At 35.2% G+C, this 26,713-nt stretch overlaps 1 protein-coding gene across 10 annotated transcripts in view; it reads left to right on the top strand.

Annotated features, from left to right (window-relative positions):
* RBMS3 (RNA binding motif single stranded interacting protein 3) overlaps nucleotides 1-26,713 on the top strand; it is a 665,694-nt gene that overhangs the window by 167,647 nt on the left and 471,334 nt on the right. For all 10 annotated transcript variants that reach the window (XM_045537625.1, XM_045537631.1, XM_045537615.1 and 7 more), the window contains one exon: nucleotides 17,933-17,991. In XM_045537625.1, the coding sequence (XP_045393581.1) occupies nucleotides 17,933-17,991 (59 nt within the window). The remainder of the gene's footprint in view (nucleotides 1-17,932; nucleotides 17,992-26,713) is intronic.

Genomic DNA, 26,713 nt, shown 5'->3' with positions numbered 1-26,713 from the left:
GTATTAGTTATAGATTATGTGAACATGTCAGCTGGAAGCTTTACAAAAATCTTGCAAAAGAGAAAGAAAACAAGAGCTTCATGTAAAGTTCAAATGTACCTTTTAGCTACTTCAGTTTTAGCAAATGCAGAGTTGTACTAACTTGAAAAGTTATCTTGACTCTTAATACAAAACTAATTTCTTCTAGCTCCCAGGTTCAATGAAAATGCATGGAAGTTCATGACTTTGTGTATGTGTGTACACATAAGTGTGTGTGTGTCATAAAACTGTATTTCAAATAGTGATATGCATATGAAATCCTAGGTGATCTTTTTGAAATACAGATTGTGGTTCTGTCTGTCTGGGGTGGAGCCCCATATTCTGCATTGTTAAGAAGCTCAAGGTGATGCCAATTCATTGCTCCACAGACCACACTTTGAATAGCAAGGTCATAAAACATGAGAATTAAACATATAACATCTTATATTGGTAGAAGTATCAGGCTTCCCAAAAATATGTAGAGGTACTCTTAACTCGAAGAACCAAGGATCTATTAAGGACTTTTTTCAGGAGTAAATAACGCTTGACTTCTGCCTATTAACAAAAGTTTAACCTTTCAAGGAATGCTATTGACACCTTCAGCTATTTTTTTTTCTCTACATTAATGTGGTCTCATCTATGTATAAATCAGAAATATATGTGAAAGAGGAAATGATTTCAGGATCCTAAAATATTCCATAAATTGGGTTGCTTTTGTTGATTTTATGGTTTCTAAGTGAATGTAAGTGTCTGCCAGCAGTCTGCGTGCTAAAATTGTTGATGTTCTTGAAATTTTCCATTCTTCAAAAAGGAAGGGTAGAATGGAAGATCTACATGTCCTCTGAATTTTGTGGTGGCAGATCCCCCAGACGGCTTGCGGGTTGATGGAACTCAAGCTTGTTTTGATAACCGCACACAATACCCACATGTTACCTCCGGAAAGGCTCAGCTTTAAATGTAGCCATTGCACTTAGAAAAACATCATGTGGCATTAAACTAATCTGGAATAAGTTAAGTGGCTTATCCTGAGTACTTGGTGGAATATAGTAACTTCGTAGGACTTGGGCTTTTGGGTTTTCCAATATAGAAGGTCCTACAATATCTAATATTTGTAAATAAGATAAACATTTACTCTATCTCCCAATTTCAGCTCTATGATAACATTAAAAAACAGTTTTATTTTTACTGTTAACTATTTATTATCTGAATTATTTCAATACTCTCCTACCTAGTTTATTTCATATGAAATCGTTTTTCTAAGCTAGAAGAATCTTCCCTAGATCTAATGTAAACTGCCTCCAGTGAACCAAAATCTTGTGGAGACAGAACCATCTAAGGAACTGAAAATAAGGATGTTTGGAAATAAGGATGCTTTCTGGATAATGCCATTTTTCAGTTGCTATTTTTTTGTCTATGTTATAATATATCCAAAGACACACACACACACTCACACACACATGCACACACTCAAGATACCCCTTTAAAGCATGGTGAATTATACAGAGATGGTGGGACACAACGTCACAAACATTTATCCCTTCTAAAAATCAGATCATATATTAGAACTATTTCACAACTCAATAAAGCTATGGTTTAGCATTTTGATAAATAGCAGGGAAGCATGCTGTGAAACTGCCTAATTTTGATTTGTCCTTCAAGTTTTATTAATGCATTGTTCATTGATCTGTAAAACCTAGAAATTTTACAAATAATGATACTGTTTTAACTCAATAGTTTGGGAAATGTTAAAGAATTTTGCAACACTAAACATTGTTAACGTTGTGGAGAAACTATTATTCTTTTAATGAGACAATCACTTTGGGAATCATGTATTCTGCATGTTTCAGCAATCTCACCCCTGAACATATGCCCTAGTAAAACTTTTGCACGTTTTCACCAATAAATAGATTTGAGAATGTTAATAACAGCAGTGTTTGTAATGTCAAAAACAGAGGAGGAGGTGTTTGAATAAACCTAAGTGAAAACAGAGGGGAGAAATGGTACATAAATTGTGAATTATTTAACGGAACTCTATCCCCCAGTAAAAATAACAGAATCATAGCCATCATGGTTGATTTCATGACATAAATGTTAAGTAAAAAGGAAAGTTGTAAATTATGTAAACTATGGTTCATTTAAACAAAATGATAACATGATTAAAATTAGGCAATGCATATATATAGATACATACACACATACAATCATATACATGTGATGAAACAATAGAGACAAACAAGGGATAGTTTGTTATAGAACACAGAAAAGTGGAAAAGATGTCTGTGGGGGAGAGTGGAGGAGGTGGGGTTGGAAAGGCAAGCGAGATATTTCACGACAACCACCCTGTGTTTCTTAAGCTCTGTGATGTATGTTCATTTTTAACTTTTTAAAGTCTTTTACATATGTTACAAATAATCTTTCACATATTAAATATCCATGTATATAGAAATATGTATTCATATATAATTATATAATATGTAATTTAATATATAATAACCATGTTATATAAAATTTTTAGATAATATACAATTAAAATATATAAAGGTATAATATATAGTGATTATATTTGATTTGAATTATAATAAATAAATATACCAAAATATTTAAAAATTATAACATTAATAAAACAAGATAGTGCATGGATGTAAATAAACTAAAATTTTAAAAAATCTGTGAGTAATTCCAACCATTTACCTTTTGATGTTGAAAAGTGATGCATACTTTAAGTTTTTTGAATGTCTGTTTGTTTTAAAATGTAATTTGACAGTAAGTAGTTTAAAATACCCTGCAACCAGCTAATATTAAACTGAAGTTCTATAGTTTCAAAGATTCTTTCAAATCTTCAGAAGACATGTCACTTCTTATGTGCAGTTAATGAATTCTTTCGGTGTATCAACAACTTTAAATAGGGATAAGTTATTTCTCAAACAATATTAACTGTTGTCACTTAGTGACCCCACTGTAGAAAGAGCCCTTTCTATAAGCACACATACACAAAGGCATACGCATAGACACACAGATGTCCATGGTTTCTGATGTTATTTTTTTTTTAAAGAAACACGTGATTTCCAGAAGGAAGCAATACATGTTAGCTCAAAAGATACTTATGGCAATTTTAATTATATATAACTGGTAGACATATACATTGGTAGGTATCAGCTGCTGATGGTTTTATTCTTTTGAAGTTTCTTGGTATGCTAACATACCCTTGAATGATGGTATACTTGGAACAAAAACAACAGTAGAAATGAATTAAATGAGTTGTCACCTGAACATTTAGTATTTAGTAACTTTTCACAATCAATCAATTAATGAATCAATAAACAAATAAACTTAATAAATAATAGTAATGATAACAGTCAAGATTCCCTAATAAATGGTAAATTATAAACCACCCTGTGAGAATCATTACTTACTTCATGCCTGTTTGCTTGTGTGTGGGGCTTGCCCTGTTAAAATTTTCTAATGGTAGTGACAGATTTTTTGTATTAAATACATTGTTTTTGGCATTTCTTAAAAGTCATGTAGAAAGTTTTTAAAAGTGGTAGTGCTAGATACAAACTTATTTATGTGGTATGATTACAACTGTGTGAAACGCACAAGAAAAACCATGTGTAGAAAAGAAAATTAACCAACATAGTAAGTCTGTGTGTGATGGAATTATGAATAATTTTTATATTTCTATTTTTTCTACATTTTCTATGTTGGATTTTATGAGATATATTCCCTCTATATTGGAAAAAATAATCAATTTATAATGTCAGTACTCAGGTAAGGAGTGGGCTGAAGACTGTTAAGAGTATTTCAGTTTTATTGGCAGGAAATGCAGCTTTCATTACATTTAATGTTAAGGAAAGTGGAACCAATTATATTCCCATGGCATGTGAAAAGTACATACCACCTAAACATATCAACTTTTACTTTGCCTTACCCATGGTTAATATTAAGACAAGTGAACAAAGGGCCACCTCCTGAGCAAAGTATATTACATCTTGTCGGTAGGTGAATTCCATTATCCAGTACACATCTGTAGCAACAACACAATGGAACCTTTGATAATCCAGTTGGGGAAAAATCAGGTAGCTTTGAAGGAAACCCACCTGGCAGTGGAATCAGGCTTATTTACAAGAAACAGATATATGTATGGGCAAATAGGGCATATGCTAGTCACTTCTCAAAACTACAATTTTCATTACTATAATTATTAATAATTGTATATCAGAGGGAATTATGTTTTTCCTAATTACTATCCTTTGATATGGATACAATCTCTTTATACAATCAAATCCAAAATGTTGACTGACAATTTATTCTCATTTCTAATTTGTACTGTTGTTTGTATATTTCTTCTTTATTCATTCTGTGACAAATGGTTGTAAATTACAAATTTTAGAAACTTTAAACATAACACAGTAAAATTTCCTGAGAGAATGATGGATAGGAAGCATTTCTTACTTCACGTCCATGTGGCTCATCTTCACTGGAAAATAAAACAATGTTATTATTTCTGCATGTTTTACTGAAAAGTACCAAATAGAAAGATATCCTAATTATCAGTGTACAGTGTGTTGTATTTTCACAACCAGCAGTGAAATCATGGAACAGAGTGTGACCAGCATAGTTAAAACCCCTCATGCCTCTTCTAATTTTTAATTAATTCTAAGAATAACCATTATCCTGACTTCTAATACATTAATTTATAAAAATAAAATTATATACTGTGTACTTTTGTACATCTGGTGTCTTCTTCACAACATTGTTTGAAAATTCACCCACATTGTTGCTTGTAGCTCTAGTTTGTTCTCATAATTATATGTTATTCCATTCTTTCAATAAACCCAATATATTTATCCATTCTATTAATTATTTGGTCAGTTTCCAGTTGTAAGGGGCTAACAAACATTCTTATATTTGTAAACGGTGTGTTTAGTACAAGGTATTAGTACAAGGAAAAAGAAACACTGCTTCTGTAATAATTGTATACGTTGCAGGTCTAACAGAAAAATTTCAAGTTTAAGTTTTCTTTTAAGCTGATAATTTACATAGGATTAACACCCTCTCATTGCCTATTTAACAATTTTTATTGAACACCTATTTTATGCTGCATGTGTAATGACAGGGTGATAAGTACAAGGAAGGCATGGTTTATGTTTTCAAGTATCTGTCAGGACTAAATCTGTGTTTACCATACAGTGGGAACAGTGCTCCTAATTAGGCTAACAGAAAGATGGTGGGTGAATGAATTATGCTTGGAGGAGACAATCAAATTGATATTAGGCAAAATAAGTTGTGAGTAGAGACAGGAAGAAAATTCTTGGTTAATGGAATTACATTATAGCAGGGAATATTCTAGAATCTTCCCGTAATCAAATTTGGTTGTATTTAGGGGCTCACACGGGAGAGTGGTGGGACTGGAGACTAGAAAGAGAAAATGAACTTAGTATCTCCCCTGATACTAAGTATCTCCCCAGATAGTATAAATAAGTTATGTAAAGTATTGTAAAGGAGGAAAGGACTGTTAAAACATAAAAATATTCTTGGATATTTCCCTGAGATGATATTGCAATCCAGCTGAGCAAAGTGATACATATGATAATGAAGAGTTTATTATGGTGTAAATAGTGTCTGTAATGGACTCTTAAGGCACAATTAAATACCAAAAATAAGAAGAATAATCAAGCAAAATGCATTTGTCAGTAAGTGATTAGCTTTAATAAATTTCTCCTTTTCTTTCTTATTCACACCACAGTTGAGAGCAGCTGGTCTTATCTTTCCTGGAAGAACATTACAGAATCATTAGATGTTTACTGTATTTTTACTAGACGTAAATATTCTTTGCACCATAAGTATATATAAACCATGGAGTCTCCCCTTAAGTGTTATGGGATATGATCTGTGCTTAAATACAAAGATTTATAGTCATAAATATTTCAAAAAAGTATGAAAACAGGGCTTTGGGTTGTGAGAGTATAGATATCATGTCATATTAAGAGCATCCTGTGGGGCCTGTGGCGGAAGTTAGATAAATATATTTAAGGCTTATTAAATGAGTTGATCAGGTAAAAACAAAATCCATAAGAAGACATTATATTCTTCCTGGCATATGGGGAACAGCTGAATTTTTCTTAGATTTTTCTCTTGAGCCCATGACTCTCCCAAGTGGCATAGATGTGTTGTAACACAAAACATCTCGCACCCCCAGAGGAATGAAAGGAATGTTTGGGGGAGGGGGTGCACTTATAGTAATAGTGGGGAATGCTTAAGACAAACAAATAAGTGAGCCAGAAGTCACTGATACTTGAGACAGCATTACACAAATTTTGCAATCTGTTCTCTTTCTTGATTATGCTCTACTGAATCTAATCAAAACATAAGGCTGAATTTTCTGACCCTTAGGCAATTGAAAAATTTTTCATCACCCTCAGTTTTTGAGTATATACCATAAGCCTATCATTGAGCTAGAATGCTTAGCATGTACTCTTTTAAGTCTTCTCCCCTACTCAGTGAGGTAGTTACATGCATTTTACATACAATTTTAAAAGTTCTATGAATAATACAGAGTCTATAAAGCCAACAGTTTTCACATAGGTAATTGAACTACACCATTGATTTATGTTAAATTTTATGCAAAATTTTAACATACACTAGACAATGGGCTTCCTGGTATAGTTCCCCAAGGACTGATCTTTTGGGGTGACACAGAGCAGCTTTATTCATTATGCTTCTCAAAACTTAATAGAAAGAAATTGATGTCTGGGCAAAAATAACTGTGTTCTCTTCCACTTGGATACTTTGTTTTATACATTTTTTGGAATTAAGAAAGAGAGGGTTATTTTAAATTAAAGTTGGGCTTGATTTCATCTTTTCTGCTTTTTGTAGGTATGTAATTTAAAAAATAATTATAATCACTTTCCTGGATCTACTTCTTTCTACATAATATGGCTTTCTCTGTTTTGCCCTTTGTGGCTTCTGATTCTTTTAAATGGAGCAGTTGCATTCTTGTACTACTTAATCACAGAAGTGCATTTTTAAATTTTATGAAGCTCAGAAAGATTCCACAGACAGCTCAAGACTATCATTTTTTTACAGACAAATCTCCCTGTGAAATACATCATTGAGTTCTTTGCATTAAGCACTTATTCATAGCAATAGTAAAAACTGTGTATACACTTAAAGCTTATAGCAGCTGCTATATTATGTGAAATTTCTCTTTTAGCATTTCACCTCAATTTCTTTTCCTTGAATGTCCTTGTAGTTTTAAAATAATATAATTTCATAAAACATTTTACAATAAAGACTTTAAAACTATTTTTTAGTTTGGCCCTTGAGTGATATTATAGCTCACTCTCTTTTTGGATGAAATGAAGTACTTGTGTTCAACATGCAATGTAAAAAGCAATGTATCATTATCAGTAGGATATGCACTTTGCCTCTTTGCAAAGTAGGAGACACACCACTCTGCCGAGACATACCTGACTCTCATTGCCATCCTAATCACCTTGCCTCTTGTTAGGGATGACATATAGGGTATTCACTTATTTATTCACTCATTCAACAAACATTTATTGAGCCGTATGTGTAATGCCAAGGATATAACAAAAAATTAGGCCTAGGCTGTACTCTTGGAGAACTCATCCTCACTATTAGGATAAGCAAAAATACAGTACAATAAAATACAGTAATGATAAAATATTACATTTTATCATTGATGCAATTGATCATCCAATGCAATTACTAATAAGAAATACATGCTCAATGTCCTGTTGGATCACAATCAGAAAAGAAATTAGCTGCTTGACATCAGAGGGATGTCAGTTGAGCTGGGCGAGGAGAATGAGGTTAGTGACAAAGGTAACTTAAGAGGAGGTTAGAATAAAGCTAAGTGACCATGCTAGGCTTGGGAACTGCTACTTCATTGGCAACAGTAATGACATAAAACATTTTGTGAACTTAACATGTGCTTTTGAGCTGTGCTGGCAGATACAGTGAAAACCCTTTGTCTTAGTCCATTCAGTCTGATATAGCAAAATGCCACAAACTAGGTGGCTTGTAAACAACAGGAATTTATTTCTCACAGTTCTGGAGGATGAGAAGTTCAAGATCAAGGCACCAGTAGATTCAGTGTCTAGTGAGGGCCCACTGTCTGGTTCCTAGATGGTGCTTTCCATCTGTGCCCTCACATAGTGCAAGTGGCAGGATAGCTCTTTGGGGCCTTTTTGATAAGGGCACTAATTACATTCTTGAGGGCCTCATCCTTATAACCTAATCACCTCCCAAAGGGTCCACTTTCTAATAGTATCATGATAGTAATTGGATTTCAACTTACAAATTTGGGGAAAATACAAACATTCAGACCATAGCACCAAGTGTGCTGTAAATAGCTGAATTCCACTCTGCTCAAATGTTCTGAAAATGGTTACAAATGTTGTAGGTTTGGTGGAGTTTTCTCTTAAATACTACTGAGACTGTAGGTGATACCAGGATTTTCAGAAACAGATTTGATGTTTTCCCCAAATAGTAAATGTAAATTATGCTGTGAAGCTATGCTTTTTATTATACATTCAGTTGATGTTAGATACACGGTTGTATTAGAATGTGCTACATGTTATGAAGCCATAGCTTCTTTACAGAATAAGTTGCTTTAGACATGAGTTCTAACAGTCAGTGGTGAATGTCCAGCTATATTAACTCCAAAGAATGTTGATAATTTTTTTATGCTTTAGGGGACTAATTATGTCCAATATTTGCAAAAACTCACAAATGGTTTTGTGGCCTCTTGACTGGCCAGTGGGCTAACTTTTATCTGGGCTTGTTCATTGTACATAGGGACAGGACAGTATGAAATCAAAGAAAAAATAGGGATTTTGCAGCCAAATGGACCTGAATTTAAATCTGAGCAATGTAACTTAAGAGCTTTTAAACCTGGGCAAGTAGCTTAACATACCTAACTTGAATTTTTTCACCTTTAAAAAAATGAGAATAGTAACATCAATTTATTAGGTATGTGTAAGAATTTTAAATAAAATATTTAAATGTACTCTGTTGCATAGCAGGTGCTCAATTAATGGTATATACATAACATGTTATGTAGACATGTAGTCCAATCGCTAGTAGGTGTTTCTGATCTGGAAAAAGTTGCCAGGTCCATAAAATTTACTGAAAAATTAAAATATTTTCATGGAGTTTTGTTATACATCAAGCTCTATACTGGATATTTTGGGGATGATCAGAGCAAAATAAAAGGTTATTTAGGCCCCTCTGAAATGCAGGTCTGTTTGAAGAGACAATCTCATGGGGAACAAACAGACAACATCATAAAATAGAAAAAAATAAATACAATGCTGGGTCATTTTATATAGGCTGTGAGCATAGCAGCTATTCAGATTTAAGAGAAATAGCTGGTGGTCAAGGAGGTCAGAACATGCAGTTTAGCGCTGAAGGAACCATATTATTTAGAAAGAAAAGGGGAAACGGAAAGATAGCAAAGCCAAGGCCACAAACGTGCAGTCTTCAGGCCCAGTTGACTTGGAAGATCTGTTTTATTTGGCCTTCACATTGTTTTATATAATCTCTAAGCTAACTTTGAAAACTTGTAAAATTTTGTCTAAAAAATCAAGATTTCTTTGAAAAAAATCAGAAGGCCTGGCAATGCTGGGAATATGTTCTTTAATTGTAACAGTGGCTGGAGCTGACGTGCTGGTGTCCCTGTGGTTGAAGCTTGAGTTCTCCAGGTCAGCATAGTCTCCACCCTGTACCCACTTCACTACCTAATTGGCTTCTGCCCTAGAAATGTTTTCAGAGAAGGAATAAAGGGGAAGATGGTGAATTCAAATTTGCTGTGTCATTTGAGATGACCATTCAACATTCAAGGGGAAATACCTAATAATTCTAATTGGCAATTCAGGACTGAGGCTTGAAGGTAAAGGTAGATCTAGAGAAGAAAAGATGATAGGGAAACACAAAGAAATGGAAATTCAAAGCATGGTAATAAAGGAGATTTCTAATACAATGGTTCTTATAGTGTGGTGCTTGGTTCAGCTCTTGTGACCAATACCAGATAATCTGAATCAGAAAGTCTGGTGTTGGGGCCCCAGAGTTATAAGAAGCCATCAGATGATTCTCATGCGTTGCCAATTTTTGAGAATTATCAGTCTCATGGATATTGTAGCACCAAAACTCAAGTTGACAGAGGATTGATCTTACTGTACATGCACCTTTCAGAACCTAGAAGAGGAAAGGGGGCAAGTGATGGAGATAAAGAAGTATCTGCAAGGATAAAAGATAAGAACTAGGTCAGGGTAATGCATGGAACCCAAGGGAAGAATATTTCAAGAGGAAGGTATTCAGTAGGTCAAATGGTGGCAAGACGTCAAGGCTAATTGATTATTTTACTTCTTAAGAAGTTACCGGTTACTTTTCAGAGTATTGTTCCAATAGATAGAAGGCAGTGTTTGGATAATGGAAAGAAAGAAGTAGCATGAGTAGAGCAATCATTCAAGAAAAGTCTGGCAGTGAATGAAAAGAGAGAAACCTAATGATAGCCAGTGCATACAAGAGAAGGGGTAGCAAATGTTTAAGGGCAGGCAAAGGGGAAAGAGCCTTGGCATTGGGAAAAACGTATACATTTCAGAAAATAGAGGTGATATGTAGGGGAACAGGGCATAGACATCACAGGGATAAATAGTAACTGGGGAGAAAAGGAGAAGCAGTGGCTTTCTTTTCGAGATAGGAGGGTGGCAAGTGGCACTAGAGCTGAGAAGCAACATATTAATATTTCCATGTTGGCAGAGCCTGGGCTTTAAATCAGACTGCCTGAGACTGGATACTGCTTTTTCTACTTTCTAGTCATAGGACCTTGAGAAAATTACTTACCATGTCCCTTGCTTAGTGACTTCATCTGTAAAATGCAGCTAAAGACAGTGACTTACCTCATGGGGTGACTGTGATGATTAACGTGAGTTAATATATGTAGAGAGCTTAGAAAATGGGCTGGCCTGTAGGAAGTGTTATAAAAGTGAGTGCCAACTAAATAAAACAAATTGGGATGAAGGTAAGAGAGGTCCAAGAATTCCTGAGAGTTATTTAAAACCTCCAAAACCTAAAAGCCACTTACAGAAGACCCTGAGAATCGATACCACAGGATTGGGCTCTAGAAAACAAAATGGCTCTGGGAGCGGGTTACCATTCACAGTCAACCGTGCATGAATTAACAAGAAGTTGACAACAGTGAGAACCAGGAAATGCCAAGGTCAAGATGTGGTTGAACAGGTACGATGACTTTCTTGGCTGATGGCTAGAAAAGGAGGAAACAGAGAAGAGAGTAGAGCTGGGGTACTGAGTAGAGCAGTGGATCCTGGTGGAAAGATTAGGAGACAAAGGCATCCGGGACCGTAGTGGAGATAGCACTGAAGTGGCTGAGCATCAGGCTGAGCAAGTAGTTAGGTATTGCCAGGAGACTGAGTGAGTGAAGAAGAAACTGTGAATTGACTTGGAGGATAAATAAAAAGCCATGATAGTGCTAAAGCATGTGCTTCCTACGGGGGGCTCTGGATGCATTGAACTCAGATATGCTGGCTTTATCAAACAGTCAAGAGATATTGTTATCTGAATTATCATATTGCTATACAGTAAATGTATAGATAATAAGGCAGGATTTAATAAGAGAATGGAAACAATTTCAATATGTCACACATTGTGCTAGGAGTTTTAACACACACTATTTCATTTTATTTTATCCTTACAGCCACTATAAAAAAACAGGGTAATCACATTATACACATCAACAAACAGGTGCTGAGGGGTTGAGTAATTTGCCCCAGGTCAAATGTGTGGTAGAGCTCAGATTCTATATTAATTGATTCTAAACTCATTCTCTTTCCACATTAGCTGACCAAATATTAAAGGATGTTAAACATGTTGCAGTGTGCTGGAATCAGTTGTAGAAATACCTAGATGATGTGATTTGCAACCATGTTTGCATGGAAATCCTATTCTTAACAAACTTTTGCTAAAATGCAGGCTATATACTCAAACTACATAACCCAAATATGTATCCTAAAATATAACTCAAGAGTTACTAACTCTAAGAACTAGCAACTTAGTGATTTCTTTTGCTTCCTGAAGTTGAAGTATGCATTTTTTTGGTGTGCTATTTTTGTTCCAGGTTTACATCCTTTGCTAATTTAAGAACCAGTAAAGGCACCAACCAGTTACTAATCATTATCTGCTTGCCAATTTTCTCACTAGATTAGCACGCTAATTCAATCAAATTACAAATTAGCAACTAGGTATTTCAGGTGATGGGAGAGAGTCACAAACATTGTCCATGTTTTCTTTGGACTTTGTTTCTAGAAGGTATCTGAAAAAGAATGTCTAAAGAGTTACACTTGAGTTGTAAGTTGTTACTATTAACATATTGGCTAAATGAAGAATATCATTAGGCAAAAATCCTGAAAAAAATATACAGTCCACCTTTTTCAATGTGGAGCATTATTTGAACAAAAAAAATGTTGTTTGCAGTTTTCAAAGTATCTCTCCATGTCTTTAGAAAGCTCCCTTACTCTCTGGAGTCTTGAAAATAACAAATCATGTGTTTTGCTGTTGTGTATTAGTTTTGGAGCAGTGGTTCTGAAAGCACTATCAGCAGTATCAGCCTCACCTGGGATCTAGAAATGCAAATTCTCCAGGCTCACTCATATCTGCTGAGTCAGTGTCTAGGGTGGGGCCCAGCAATCTGTGTTAACAAGCCCTCCAGGAGATTCTGGTGCACATTAAAGTTCGAGACCCATTTTCTTAAGAGTATGTCAAATTTTAAATGCTGCACTGTAGCCCTAGGATTCTGGTGAAACCATTTGTAGCATGAAAATAGCAATTTGCTAAATAGCAATACACTGGCCTGGAAAAAAGACACAATTTTTTTTTTTTTTTTTTTTTTTTTTTAGAATTGTTTTTCTTATTCCTAAGAAGAATAAAAATCATTTCTGGTGGTTGTTAAAATGTTGCCCTTTCATCAAACACTTCCTCTTCTAAAATCTTTTCTCTAATTTTCCCAGCTGGAGACTCCTATTTTGTGTTCTTTGTAAGGTGTTACAAGTTGTATGTTAATAAAGACATTTTGGTCTTACAATCAACTTGTGAAATTTACTTGATGTGGATCCATGATTAAAGAGTTTAATTATCTCTGAGGGGAAAGAAGGAGTGCCCAGACTTTACGGCCAAAGACTAGGTTCTGGATTATTAGTCGTCTGCTCTGTGTGACACTGTGATACTTCTTGGCCTCTGTTATCACACACAAACGTTGGATGAGAAAGAGCTTGGAGGTCTTAGGTCATGGCTTGGAAGGGCCAAGTGCAAAATCAAAATTGTTGAGCAAAGCATTTAAAAAAAGTATTATCGGCTGAATCATCTCACTTCTGTTTCCTTTCCCAAAGCTCACCAGGGCTTGGAGAAGTTATTGTACTAGTATGTTAGGCTACCATAACAAAATACCACAGACTGGGTTGCTTAATAAAAATTTATTTTCTCACAGTTCTGGAGGCTGGAAGTATGAACAAGGTGTTGGCAAGGTTGCTGCTTCTCAGGCCTTCTCCTTTGGCCTATAGATGGGGATCTTCCCCGTATGCCATCAACTCATCTTCCCTGCCGGCCTCTCTCTTCTTACAAGTACACTAGTCATATTGGATTGGGGCCCACCCATATGACCTTTTACCTTCATTACCTCTTGAAGGGCCCTATGTCCGAATACAGTCACATTCTGAGGTGGTGAGTATTACAGTGTCAACATATTAATATTAACTGGCTGGGGGGAGGCACAATTCAGCCCAAAACAATTGTGCAAGGCTTTGACCCCTTGTTTGTAGCTTGAACTTGTTAATGTTTCAGAATAGTAATGGGTTGTGGACTTGTAGATGAAACCTGGCTGATGTCTTCCATTAGAGAGAGAGCCCCACCACCTTCCAACTGGCCCCCTAAAACTACAGATATGCTCCATTAGCAGCATCCCCAAATACCAGGGAATGAATGAGCCATCTAGGAGTAGGCAAACAACCACATTTGCTAAAAGGATAATGTTTCATCCATTACATAAATGTGATACCTTTTCCTAGTCTGGTATCAATATAGAAGGCATGTGAAAAATGAGTTAGCTGAGAGTTAATTGACTGCGGAGACTATTTTCAGTCTCTGCCTGTATTTTTTGAATTAATATACACAGTGGGTGATTCAGCAAAAGGGTTTAAAAATAAATTCTTTATAGAAAGATCCCACCAATTTGATGTCTTCATAATTTATGAAGAGTACACCCATAATAGCTCTATTTTCTCTTCAACTTTCAAATATAAAAGATGCCATTAGTTTAAATTAGGCTTCTATGTGAAATAATCGAGTGTATCAACAAATATAGTTTGACTTAGATGCTGTTTAAGACTAAAAATAAATGCCAGAAAAGAACTGGTTATTTCTTTAAAAAATTAAATGTAAAACTTGTATTGACAAGCTAGGGTAAAAGTATTTTAGAGTTAATAGACAACACATGAATTTATGAAATTCAGTTATGAAAACTCAAAAATATAAGTGGGTAGTTATTTGTAGAAGAGCTACTTACTCTTTTATAGTGTACTCTTAGAATACAAAGAACATGTTCTTTGAGACCTGGCTGTATTTGGAGAATATATGAGCACTTGGGATAGTTGGAGAATATGTAGATATGATATGCGGTTGCATACTTTTTTCCAAAATGTATCCCAGCAATGCTGTATTAGCGGCTTCTCACGTTGGCTAGAAGAGGCCCACATGGAAAGAATTATAGTATAAAATGTATTTATTTCGTTTATTTGTTTCCCCCAAGAAGTTCAAATCCCCGAGGAAGTTGACTGTGCGTAGTATTTTATCTCTTCTAGCTGTAGGAAATGAAAGGATAGAGAAGCGAATTGGATTTGTCTGAAAGCTTTAGGAGCCAGGAAGCACATGGGACCAGTTCTCAGGTGTCTATTTCCAGGCATTATTTAGCAATTGGGTCACATATTTTTCTTTACTATTAGATTTTGCTTTCCACTTGTGGGTGGCATAGTTGAAGAAAAACTTTAGGAAGACTTAAAGGTCTTGATCTGAACCCTAAGAAGAGGAAGAGTAAGTAACTGAGGAAATACACATCTAGGAATACCTTTTACCGCAGAAATCTTTCTTCAAAATGTGCAAAAAAATATGTCATTTTAGTCTCTGTAGCTGTTTTTATTCTAGTCTATTAATGTACTTTGATTCAAATATCAGGAAGGCAAATTAATATAATTCTTCACAGGTCCATTATATGGGTGGCTTTTGCATTTATGGTGGTTTAGGTCTTTAAAAAAAAGTCTAAACTTTATTTACCTATAGCCGTTGTTGACTTTGCAGATCATGAAGAATGCAGCGCTAGTCATGTGGAAAGTACCTGTTTGTCGTCGTGTGAGTTCAGACACGAACTGTAACCAGTGGCCCATTAAGTACCTTCTCTTGTTGTTTAAAGAATATTCTAGCCTTGCAAAATAATTGTTAATGCAGAGTGTTGTATCTGAGCCAAAGAATGAAATTCCTATAACTCGAGTCAGAGTAGAGGCTGTGTCAAGTACTCTGAGTTATGTTCCATTGTTTTGTGATTCTGTACTATTGGAAAGTCTTGCCTAGAGTGTGATTATGAATAGAGAAATCAGGAAATAGCACAGTTTGCTTTTTTGGGGTGTGTGTGTGTGATTTTCCATTTTTAGTAATATTGTAATACTTTCTGGGAAATAAAGGAATTTTTTTAGGAAAAAGTTGCTTGCCAAAATACTTTTTTTTGCTGTAAAAAATGATAGCCCTTTTTTTACGCATACTATATTTAATAAAGTAGAGGATATCCTTGTATAATAATATTGATACAATAGGACAATATGCACACCATAGGTTAACAGTCCAATTGTGAGATGTAATTCACTATGAGACACGGTAATTTTGAATTCATCTTTAAAAGACAGAGCTAGGCCAGGCACAGTAGCTCAGGCCTATAATCCTAGCACTCTGGGAGACTGAGGCAGGAGGATCGCTTGAGATCAGGAGTTCAAGACCAGCCTGAGCAGTAGCAAGAACCCATCTCTACAAAAAATAGAAAAATCAGCCTGGTACCTGTAGTCCCAGCTACTCAGGAGGAGGCTGAGGCAGGAAGATTGCTTGAGCCCAGGAGTTTGAGGTTGCAGTGAGCTGTGATGATGCCACTGGACTCTAGCCCTTGTGACAGAGTGAGACCCTTTCTCAAAAGAAAAATAAAAAAGCTAAATTTTAATTTAGAAGGTACTTAACACAAAAATTTTAGGTGCAGCTTTAGAAACTAATTAAGGATTTTTGATATAAGGCTTTATATGCCTGATGTGTGATGGTTATAAATGTTCTAAATTCTTTTTCTATCTCTGGTTGTTACATACTGTATTGGCGTTTTGTGTGGGAAAAAAGTCTCAGCAACATTTCCCTTTCTTGTCTTTTTCTTAATACTCTAAAGTACATATAATTTTGCAAACATGTATTTGCCTAAATAGCCCAAATCTAGTAAACATTATAGCTAGTTAATGGGAACAGTTGTGGTTACCATTAAGCACTGTCTAGTGAAGAGACTGTTCAAATATGATATCATTTTACTGATTATTTTCTCAATAGAGAAACTCTTGGCATGAAATAGAACTTGAAAGAGAACATTTTTGGGGAAATGGGAAAGAGGGGTTTGGGAGTTCATGGAGGGAGTGAACTTATATGGTAATATACATTTTGATAATACTAAGCAAACAAAATTCTTTTAACTTGTGAGTATTTGTGTAAATAAATACAATGAGAACATAGTTAATAAAGTTTCTGATATTAAAAATAACAATGTAAATTATCTTTTAGCAAATAACTTTACCTGATAAATTTCTTAGTGAAAGATTTTGACAGTCTCAGTAGTCATGTTTGAAGCTGTTATTTTGGACAGAATCTTCATCCCCTTCCACTTCTCATCTACCTCAGAGAATGCCAAAGACTGGAGATATTTTTATATAGCAGATAACAGGAAGAGAGTAACTGGAATAAGAGCTTTAATAACGTTTAATGAGCACTTACTCTGTGTCAGCCACTGTCCTCAGCACCCTAGGTAAACCCTATTTAACCCTCACAACAATGAGGGTTGACAATATTATAAGGAAGACAACATTATCCTCCTTTTATATATTTATAAACATATTTACATCATTATAAATAAATAATCTAAATTGTTTTTAAATAAATATATTTATATCATTATAGATGATGATATGATGCAAAAACATAAGACTGACTTAGCCAACCACGAATGCCCAGGATGAATTGGGATTTGAGCCATGGCAGTTTGGTGTCACAGTATATCCTTTTAACTACTATACCACATTGCTCCTGGAGCCTAATACAGTATCTGGATTCTCAAAGGCATGAAAGTTGGTTGAAACAGAAAATTTGATATATGTAGCTTCTCATTTTTACAGATGGAAAAAAGCTGTGGTTTGGAGAGGTCAAGTTGAACTTTTCAAAGTTATAACACTAGGTAGGAGTCCGAGTGGATCCAAACCCTGTGTTCAGCCCGGAGCCAAGGCCCACACTTTCCTCCGTGAATCCACAGGGTGCACTTTACTGTGATCACAATCACATGCAATCTCCTTGTGGCCACCTGTGACAGCCTGACAGGTTTATATTTGAAGGCTCAACCCAGTGCTTACATAGGGAAACACATTCCTGAGGTATAAAGAACTGGTGAAAAGAGATCATTCAGGTGTGAAATGGGAATTCAGAGCTTGTTTTCTTGGTTTATCCATGCTCAATTGTGTGTGCCCTGACGTTCATTAGGGTATTTTAAGTGTCTTCATTGGGTTACAATAACATCGATTTTTTTTTCTCTCTCTTACAGGTATGGAAAAATTGTATCCACAAAGGCAATTCTTGACAAAAACACAAATCAGTGCAAAGGTATGTGTAAGGGCATCTGTACCCTGAGCTATTGCCTATGCTGTTTCATTGATGGATCCCCCCTCACCGAGGTCCAGGCACCAGCTGCACGGTGATCACAATGTATAGTATATGGCAAACCTCTTTAATAACACCAATGCTTTGATGAGTTGTATTTCTAGCAACATTGCTCATTAATTTTTTTCATTAACAAACAAAATGAAAATCACAAATCAGAACAAGTATCAAATTGCTTCAGCATAAAACTAAATTACCTCCTAACAACTCTGGGTTGTCTGATTTGAATGATATCATCAGTGATGCAAATTGATTTCCTATATAAAAATGAGGAACTCTGGGGAAAACTTCCCCATGCAAAACATGTTTTAATTTCTCTGTTCTTTAAAGCTTTACCAACATTGGTTGACTAGGAATGAATTTACGGATGGGCCCATTGTATCTAAGCTTCAGCTGTAAGGATCTCACAGGATTTCAGAGTTGGTATCTTATTAAGTCAGGCATTTTTTCCCCCTGGAAATATTTCTAAAGCCATTTGACTATATCTGTGGCTCATGTTTCGTCATGTCTGGGAATCCCATAGTCTTTTAAAAGTTGCGTTAAATTATTTGTAAAATCTGTATGTTCTCTCTTGGATGACTCAGTTCTTACTGGAAAATTGGAATGCTTCTTGTAACATATGTTATTTGTTGCTTTTCTAATCCAGTTTTTGTTGTACTACTGAAATCAAGAAGTGTGGTAGAGCCAAGATCATTTTAAATACTGCCCCTATTTCACATACAAATAGAAAGTGCAAAAGTTTTAGGAAAGAACACTCAGAAAATCACAAATATCTCCTAACCTGCTTGAATAATGGTCATCAGATTCAATGCAGAAGGTAAAAAATAAATACATTGCATGTCTCCTATAAACTCAGAAATGCAGCACATATTATGAGACAAAGACTAATAAGACATGATTTCTGCCACCTAATAGCTCAATTTCTAGTTGAAAAGAAACCAAGAAAGCAAAGAAACTAATTCTAATATCCTTATTAGGATCGAATATATCACCCTAATATATGTGATAGTATAACAAAAGTACCTAAAACAGAAGTATCCACAAACTACTGTTAGAGGAAAATATGGAGATTCCTTTTTGAGGAATGAAGTTTATAAAGGCAAAGCAGAATGCATGAGCTTGGGACATGTTGACGTTCAGGAGAAAGAATTTCAGAATGTAATTGACTTTGTCCATGTAGCTGGAATAGAAAAATGACCAGTAAGAATATTGGTGGAGAGAAGAAAGGAGTCAAGATTTTGGAGTCTTTTAAAGTGATACCTTGAATATTTTGAACTTAATTCTGTATGTAACGTGGACCTCTTAATAGTTTTTGAGCACACACAATATGATTATATATGTGTTTTAGAAAAGCTATTTTGGCAAAAGTGAGTGAAATCGAATTACAAGGGGAGAGAGTGGAACCAAAAACAAACGTAGATTTTAAAGCCATAGTTCAAGAGGAAAATTAGAAAAAAGTCACCCTGGCTATTACTAATAGAAATGGGATCACCATGAGCATTTTTAGAGGTAGAATTTGTTATTCTCCATAAAAGTGAAAGAGAGGAATGTATGAGATGAAGCCTATGTGTTGAGCCTTCATGACTGGGGAAGATGGCTGTGCCATTTGCTGAGGTAAGAAGTCCAGAAGTAGTAGTGGTATGTTTTAGGGAGAAAATGATAAATTATTTACTGGACATGCTGAGTTAGAGGCCCTGGTGTGACATCCATGTGGGTGATGTCAAAGACAGGTGAGGGTGTACAGATCTGGACAAGTCGTACTGTGATCACTTCAACTTCTAACAGACCTACCCACATTTTGTTTTTGTGATGGGTTATTTAATTTTCTGTGTCTGCAGAGAGATTTCTAAAATTGATGAAAACTGGGCCCATGTACCCTAGAATACTTATCTCCAAAGTGGGATGTGTGCATAGGGATACAAGACTGTTTATTGGGAGCACTGGAAGAATATATTAAAACTGTCATCTCTCTTGTTTTCATATCAACTTTTTGTGAATATTTTATAATATATATTGGTACAATCTTACAAATGCATACATTTTAAATAAATATGTAAATATTGTGTTTGCTGCTCCAAAATATTTTTATTCATAGTGATATGAATTTAAAAAGTAGTTTGGAGACTACTTGTTTGGACATAATAAGCACCAATAAATATGTAAGTAAGAAAAGAAGGATTAAGAGAAGGAGAGAAGAAGGGGAGGAAAGAAGGAAGGAAGGAAAGAATGAAGGAAAAGAGGGAGGGAGGGAGAAAGGGAAAAAGAGACTGTGGTAAATAACCTAGCAAAATCGCTAATAGAAGGAAAGCTAAAGACACTGTATAGGTCAGGAGGGCTGTTAGACCTTTTGACTTGAGGGTAACGTAAAGAAGGGAGGGTGATCACTGGAGGGTGTCCAGCTGGCAGTTACTGCTTATAAAAGCCTCCAGGTGCCTTGCTTTGACCTCAGCGTTTACAGCCTGTGGTTAGCAGTGGTGACTCTGAATCACAACTTTTATTAAGCACGTCATGGGGGAGGTACCCTAAAAGTAAGCAGTCATGATCAAAAATATACTACTATCAGTGTCATGGTTTTAGGAAAATACTGTTTTAATAATATACTCAGTCTTATTTAGAGTATTTCCTTTCAGGAATATGGACCTTGAAATAGTTCCAAGTAGATCCAATTAGGAAGAGACAATTACATTTACGGAAAATTGTGTATAATTGTTAATGACTGCCAGGGGAGCAAGTTGCTGAGGTTGGGAGAGAGTTGTGAGGTCATCGGGAAGTTTACAGAACTAACAAGACAGAGTATTAAAACAAGCATCTACATATTTATTGGAATTGCCAAGAAATGCAGTAGGAGTAGTATTAGAAAAAGTGACTAATCCAGAGGATATCTGTGGAGAAATGACCAGGAATGCAACTAGGGTGAAAATGAAGATTAGCTGGTTACTCAATTTGATGATGTGACATTCTAAATTGAAAATTTTAGGTAGAGGAGAAACCATACTGAGAAAGGAACAAGGAGGACTCCCTACTTGCAGGTCCAGTGGGAGGGCGGATGTGGGAGAAAAAAACACAAAAAACTAAAACTTGAGAGAGCTACAAGGGATACTAGCGTCCTCAGGGTAAGCTTAGTAATGATCGGAAACATGCAAATTAAAGCAATCTGCAGTGATAGTTTATATCTACTCAAGTAGCAAACATTATAACATGCAGGCCATCCAATGCTGGTTCATCCATTCTTCATTACCACCACGCTAAATTGGAAGAGCCTTCTTAAAAAGTCGGTATGGAAAGAGCAGTAAAGGGCATACTGTTTATACTAGTTATTCCACTGAGAACATTGTCCCAAATATTTTATTCAAGTATATTTTAAAAATATGTATATATGCATAATTCTGAGCATTCTCATTCTCTATACTAGGAAAAAAATATAGGAAACATCCAGATCCTAACTTATGGAGCATATACAACTGTTATGTAGCTATTACAATGATAGTCATAAAGACTAGACTATATCAAACCCTGAAAGATGTTTAGTATGTTAACTTAAATCAATATAGAAGCATATGAAATGATGTATACACTAAATGTGGAACTGTATGGTTATGACTGTGATAGAGCCAAATTGCCTGGTTTAAACACTACCTGTTCGCTCGGTAGCTTTGTGACCTACTGTAAATTACTCAGCCTTGCTGTGCCGTAGTTTTCCCATCTATAAAATGGTAATAATAATAGAGCCTCACTCACAGGGTGTTGTGATGATGAAAAGAATTAATACGTGGAAAATGTTTGACCATGCCTCCTGTCACTTTCATGTAAAATACTGGCAATATAGTAAGCAAAACAAAAATGTTTGTCTTAAGGTGGTAGGATTATAGGTGATATATTATTATTATCTTAACATTTCTCCAAATCTGTTCTGTTGTCTTTTCAGACAAGAAAAAAAATATAGCTCTTGGAAAAATTAAACTGGTATCAATTATGTTTAAATTTTGGTGGTTCTTTCTATGAAACCCGAGTAACTCATGACTATCTATTTCTGAGTTTTTATAAAATAATGTCAGATGAAAATAGCAAAGAATTAGAAGAGAATGCCATGCTTTGCTCTTTAAAATAGTAGGCAGAAATTGAGCTCTTCTTGACCATTGCTTTCTTAAGGAAAGATACTACAGGATGTGTGAGGTGGCTTTTCAAACAAAATAACTAAGAGCATCGAGACTGTCATTAGAGACCACAAATTGGACCTGTTCTTCCCTGAAACACTTGGTATTGAATCATTTGCGGCTTTGCCTTCAGATGAAGGCTATGCAATTAAAACCAAATATTGCGAAGTCAAGAATTTATTTTTCTTTTTAAAGATATGATATGAATTCAGTTTCTCATGAGCTGTTGCCCATGCAGCATATTATGTGTAAGTTATATGTTTAGCAAGGTATGAGAAAGTCCTTGCACTAGTCTCCTTAGAGATGAAAAGAAAAGGTATCAAAATTAACCTTGATGTATTAAACCAACAGAATCTAATTCTATTTTAGCATCTAATAGAAAGGCTTTTGTTTTCTCCTGCATCCCACACACACCTAGTTAGGGACCGTAGTCAGCCCCAGATGGACACACTCACTTCTTTATTCCGGAAGGGGCCATCAGGAACTTTCAACATAACCTCTCGTATCAAGATTATTCTTTCTTGGGTGGTGATTGCAGCAGCTTTCATTCTGTATAATGTGGCAACATAAAACAAAACAGTCACCATCAAGCCAAAATGACCAGAAATTGCTGAACAAAGCGGGCAACAGCTCCAGATGGGGAGTAATGAAACACAGACCACAGTTCATTCAGATATTCAAACACAAGGATGAAATAAAAGCTATTGTATAAGTCATGGAAATCTGCACTGCATTTTTTGTTTTGTTTTGTTTTTTCTCCTGTGTCTTCCTCCTGGGTCTAGCGTATTTGCTAATTTAAAAGGTCAGGGAAAATTAAATGAAAGAAGCTTTTGAAAACAAGGCGTACATCCTAAATGAGTTTCTTGTCAGTGCCTTTTCCTGCTTTTTAAGGTTGGCTTCCCTCTGCTCCCACCCTCCACCCCCGCCACCATTTTTCTGACAGGCTGTGTGTTTAGAGGGAATGAGTAATGGATATTCCATAGAAAGTTTCCATGCCTATTAGCCATAGAATGTAAGAGTAGTTAGAGTGTCCCAAACATACCAGCTCACTTTAGAAGTGAATTTGAAATACTCTCTTCTGCCTTTGTTATCACAGGCTGATTGAATTATATTTATGGAGGCTTATGTTACCTTTGAGATTTCACTGGGCTCTCAAAATCAAGGTTGAAGACTAGTATCCAAAGGTTCTGAAATCATCCATGAAGGATATCATTTATTCTTTATGAAATGAAATAAATTATTTCTTCAGTAAGAGAAATAATTGTGCATATTTCTCTCATTTTATAGAGAGAGACAGAGCCCATCTAGATTGTTTCAGAGAGGAGTAGACTTTGTTATTGGACTAAAGCCATTAGCAGTTCTAGATTCATAGCCATGTTATACATTTTAAAAAAGTATTTCTAGGTGAGTGTTCCTATTTCTAGGCCATGCATTTGGATGAACTTAGAATTAATTGATTTCATTTTTTAGTTTTCCCCCATATGCGCTAATCGGGAATATTTATACAGCATGTGAAGGAAGTGCAGCTTTCTGCATTAAACCCCATGAACCCGGAGGGGGAGTGGATATTATATTTTGTCATAGGTTTAGGTAGAGTTATCACAGGGTATGAGGTAGCTGCTACCTATGTGTCTGTCCTAACAAGCGACACTGACACACACCAGGGGTGGAATGTGTATGTGTAAGAGCAACTACTTAATTCTGGTAGATAGCAAACCTATTCTGAACTCATCCACATGGAGAGAAAGCAAGCAAAGGAAGAAACCAACACCATGGAAAGTCTCTTTTCTCGTATCTTTATTTTCTGAAAGCAGTACAAACTAAAATAAATGTTCTGTGAAATTTATGAGTCTGAAGATTACATTTTGAGAGGAATAGGCACCTCCACCAGGTGGGTTCACAGTCTATTGAGCAAAAAGCTCATGGGGAGAAAAATGGCCTGAAAAACACATTTATTTAATTTTCAAATAATAGGATTAGGTTACCAAAAAAAAAAAAATCAGATAAAAACACTTTTATTTTAGACAACTACATTTTGCTTTGGAACATAAAGTGTGTGATATTTTCCTATATGTATTTTGTTAATTTTGCTCTAATCTATTGTGGTATAAATTTTACCACTAGTCACAGGTGATCAGCATATAAACTTAGATGTTTGCTTCATTTGGTATTGATATTGGTTTTTGTTTTCATTTCAGAAAAGGTTAATTTATGTAGAAACTTTGGTACTTTTATTCAGTGTATCAGCCTTACTCAGAATTGTCCAATAGGTATCTTTAACATGGAATTTTCACTGTGGGCCTCTTTTGAGAAAATGCCAATTTTTATGGCCTTAAACTTTAGAAAGAATATCAACTATGGTGGTAAATGGTCGTCTTCATTTGTTGTCTACAACACAACCAGAGAACTACAACTATAGATATTTCCTTTGCCAAAAATTATTCTTCCAAAGTTATTATTTCCAATGTCAGGATATTAAATATTTTGGAGGATTATTTTATTATTATTCTGTGTTAACTTTGAGTAGTCTTTGAAATAAGTGTAAAACATATAGGTACTTATGTTTTGGGAGTCATATAGCTGCATGTTTTTCAACAGGGTTTTATAGCTATATATTTACTTAGCATTTGCTTGTTATCACTGTTAATATACATATTAGGCAAAAGTAAAACTATCCACAAACATTAGATACAACAGGCAATATTGCTATTTTAAGCATAACTTTGTATTTGACAGCATTTAATATTGTAATCTACCTCCCTAATGCTTTTGTATTAATACATGCAGAAGTAATATGATTTATTTGGGAAAAAGTTTGAAATAATTGTTGTGGAATCTAAAATGGCTTAAGAAAACAATGGAGTTCTATTGCTTTCACCCATAACCTGAATGTAAACTTTACTATTCTATATCTTCTGCTTAAACAGAAACACTTTTGTCCAGATATTCTGCTTGCTCCCCTGTTCCTGTCTTTCAAATTCCTTATTTTAGAGTTTGGCTAATGTCAATACACATAAAATGCTCTCTCTTCTTGCCTCTACTGGTCCATGTCAATTATTTCTTCCAAAAGATACCTTCTCAAGAAGTCCTGGGGGTTCTCCCCAGGCTATTCAAACACTTTACAATACCACCTCCTTGGGGCACCATCTGAGAGCTAAGCTCTTAGGCTACCCTTTCTCTCATGCTTTTATAATTAGTTTGTGTCCTTCCTGTAGATTATAAACTCCTTGAGTTCCAGGTGGGACTTATTTTCTATTGTCAAGGTATTGAGGATGCAGGACAATTCTGGGTGGTCACTTAGGTTCCAGGTGCTCTACTTTTGTCTCTGGGTACCTTTGATGTTGCATCAATGAAATGCAGAAACTTGGCCAGCTAGGTGTTGCATAGGCCTGTACAAACACCAAGGGTGCCAAAGACACACAGATACATGTTTCCCAAGTTATTCTTTAAAAGTAATCATTTTTAACTCAAAGCTTTTATTTTATTAATGTGCAATTATTTCTTTTACTGGTTTGAAGTTATCTATTTTCACTCAATGATTTTATGAATATATGGGAAGTTACATATAGTAATATATTTAAAATAATATGCAAAATATAATGTGCAATGCACAAATATGAGATATATGTGTGTATATTCAGTTTATTAAAATTTATGTAGCTTGAAATACCATATAAATAAATGACCTTTTAAATATAAAAAGACACAGTCCTTCAAGATTTTCCGGGTAAAGTCTGCATACCAAGAAAATCTCAAAATAATAATCTTAATTTTCTTGGACAAGTTACATAACATCTCTGAACATCTGTTTCTCAACTGTCAAATGAGGATATTTATACCCACAACACAAAAAATATTTTCAAAATTACGTGGAACCACCGTATTTGTCATGTGCCTGGCACATACATCAGGTAAATGTTTCTATGGCCTTGGAATTGGATTTCTTCTTACAGGAACCGTCTTGTCTAGAGTGCCTACATAATGTACATAATTTAGTGGAGTTCTGAGTACATTTTAAGTGTAAGGAATGTGTGTTTCATGAATTGACATAGGTTTATTGGGACTGGCTTTGTTAATAGCAAAAAGTGTTAAGTACCTAAGAGAAGTTTCTTTCATACATTTTGGTGTGGGCTATATGCTGGCCCTCAGGATTTTTCAGTGCCTATAAACCTGATGTCTTTGAGAAAAAAAGTGCATTCCGACACTGTAGCAGGTGGTGGGATTCATTGTAATTGAGTTGGATAGGTTCTGGGAAAAAATGCTTCTTTGTTCACTCTTATGCTGTTCACTCTGTAATGTTGTTTTACAGTTTAAAGGTAAAAAGAAATAAAAGCCTAAATATTCTTGCTTCTTTAGTTTTTGAAACCATAGTGAAAGCATATGACATTTAAGGCATGGTTAATGGTCATTTGTTTTGATGATAGCAATTGTTCTTACTAACTTATCGATGAATCATATCACTATTAAAATGGTTATTTTTCCTTTAGTAAAGAAAGGAGAACTTGGAGGAT

Source organism: Lemur catta, chromosome 1 (genome assembly GCF_020740605.2).
Source record: "Lemur catta isolate mLemCat1 chromosome 1, mLemCat1.pri, whole genome shotgun sequence".
Lineage (NCBI taxonomy): Eukaryota > Metazoa > Chordata > Mammalia > Primates > Lemuridae > Lemur > Lemur catta.
The sequence above is the reverse complement of the archived record's forward strand: the minus strand, read 5'-3'. Positions and strand labels throughout refer to the sequence as shown.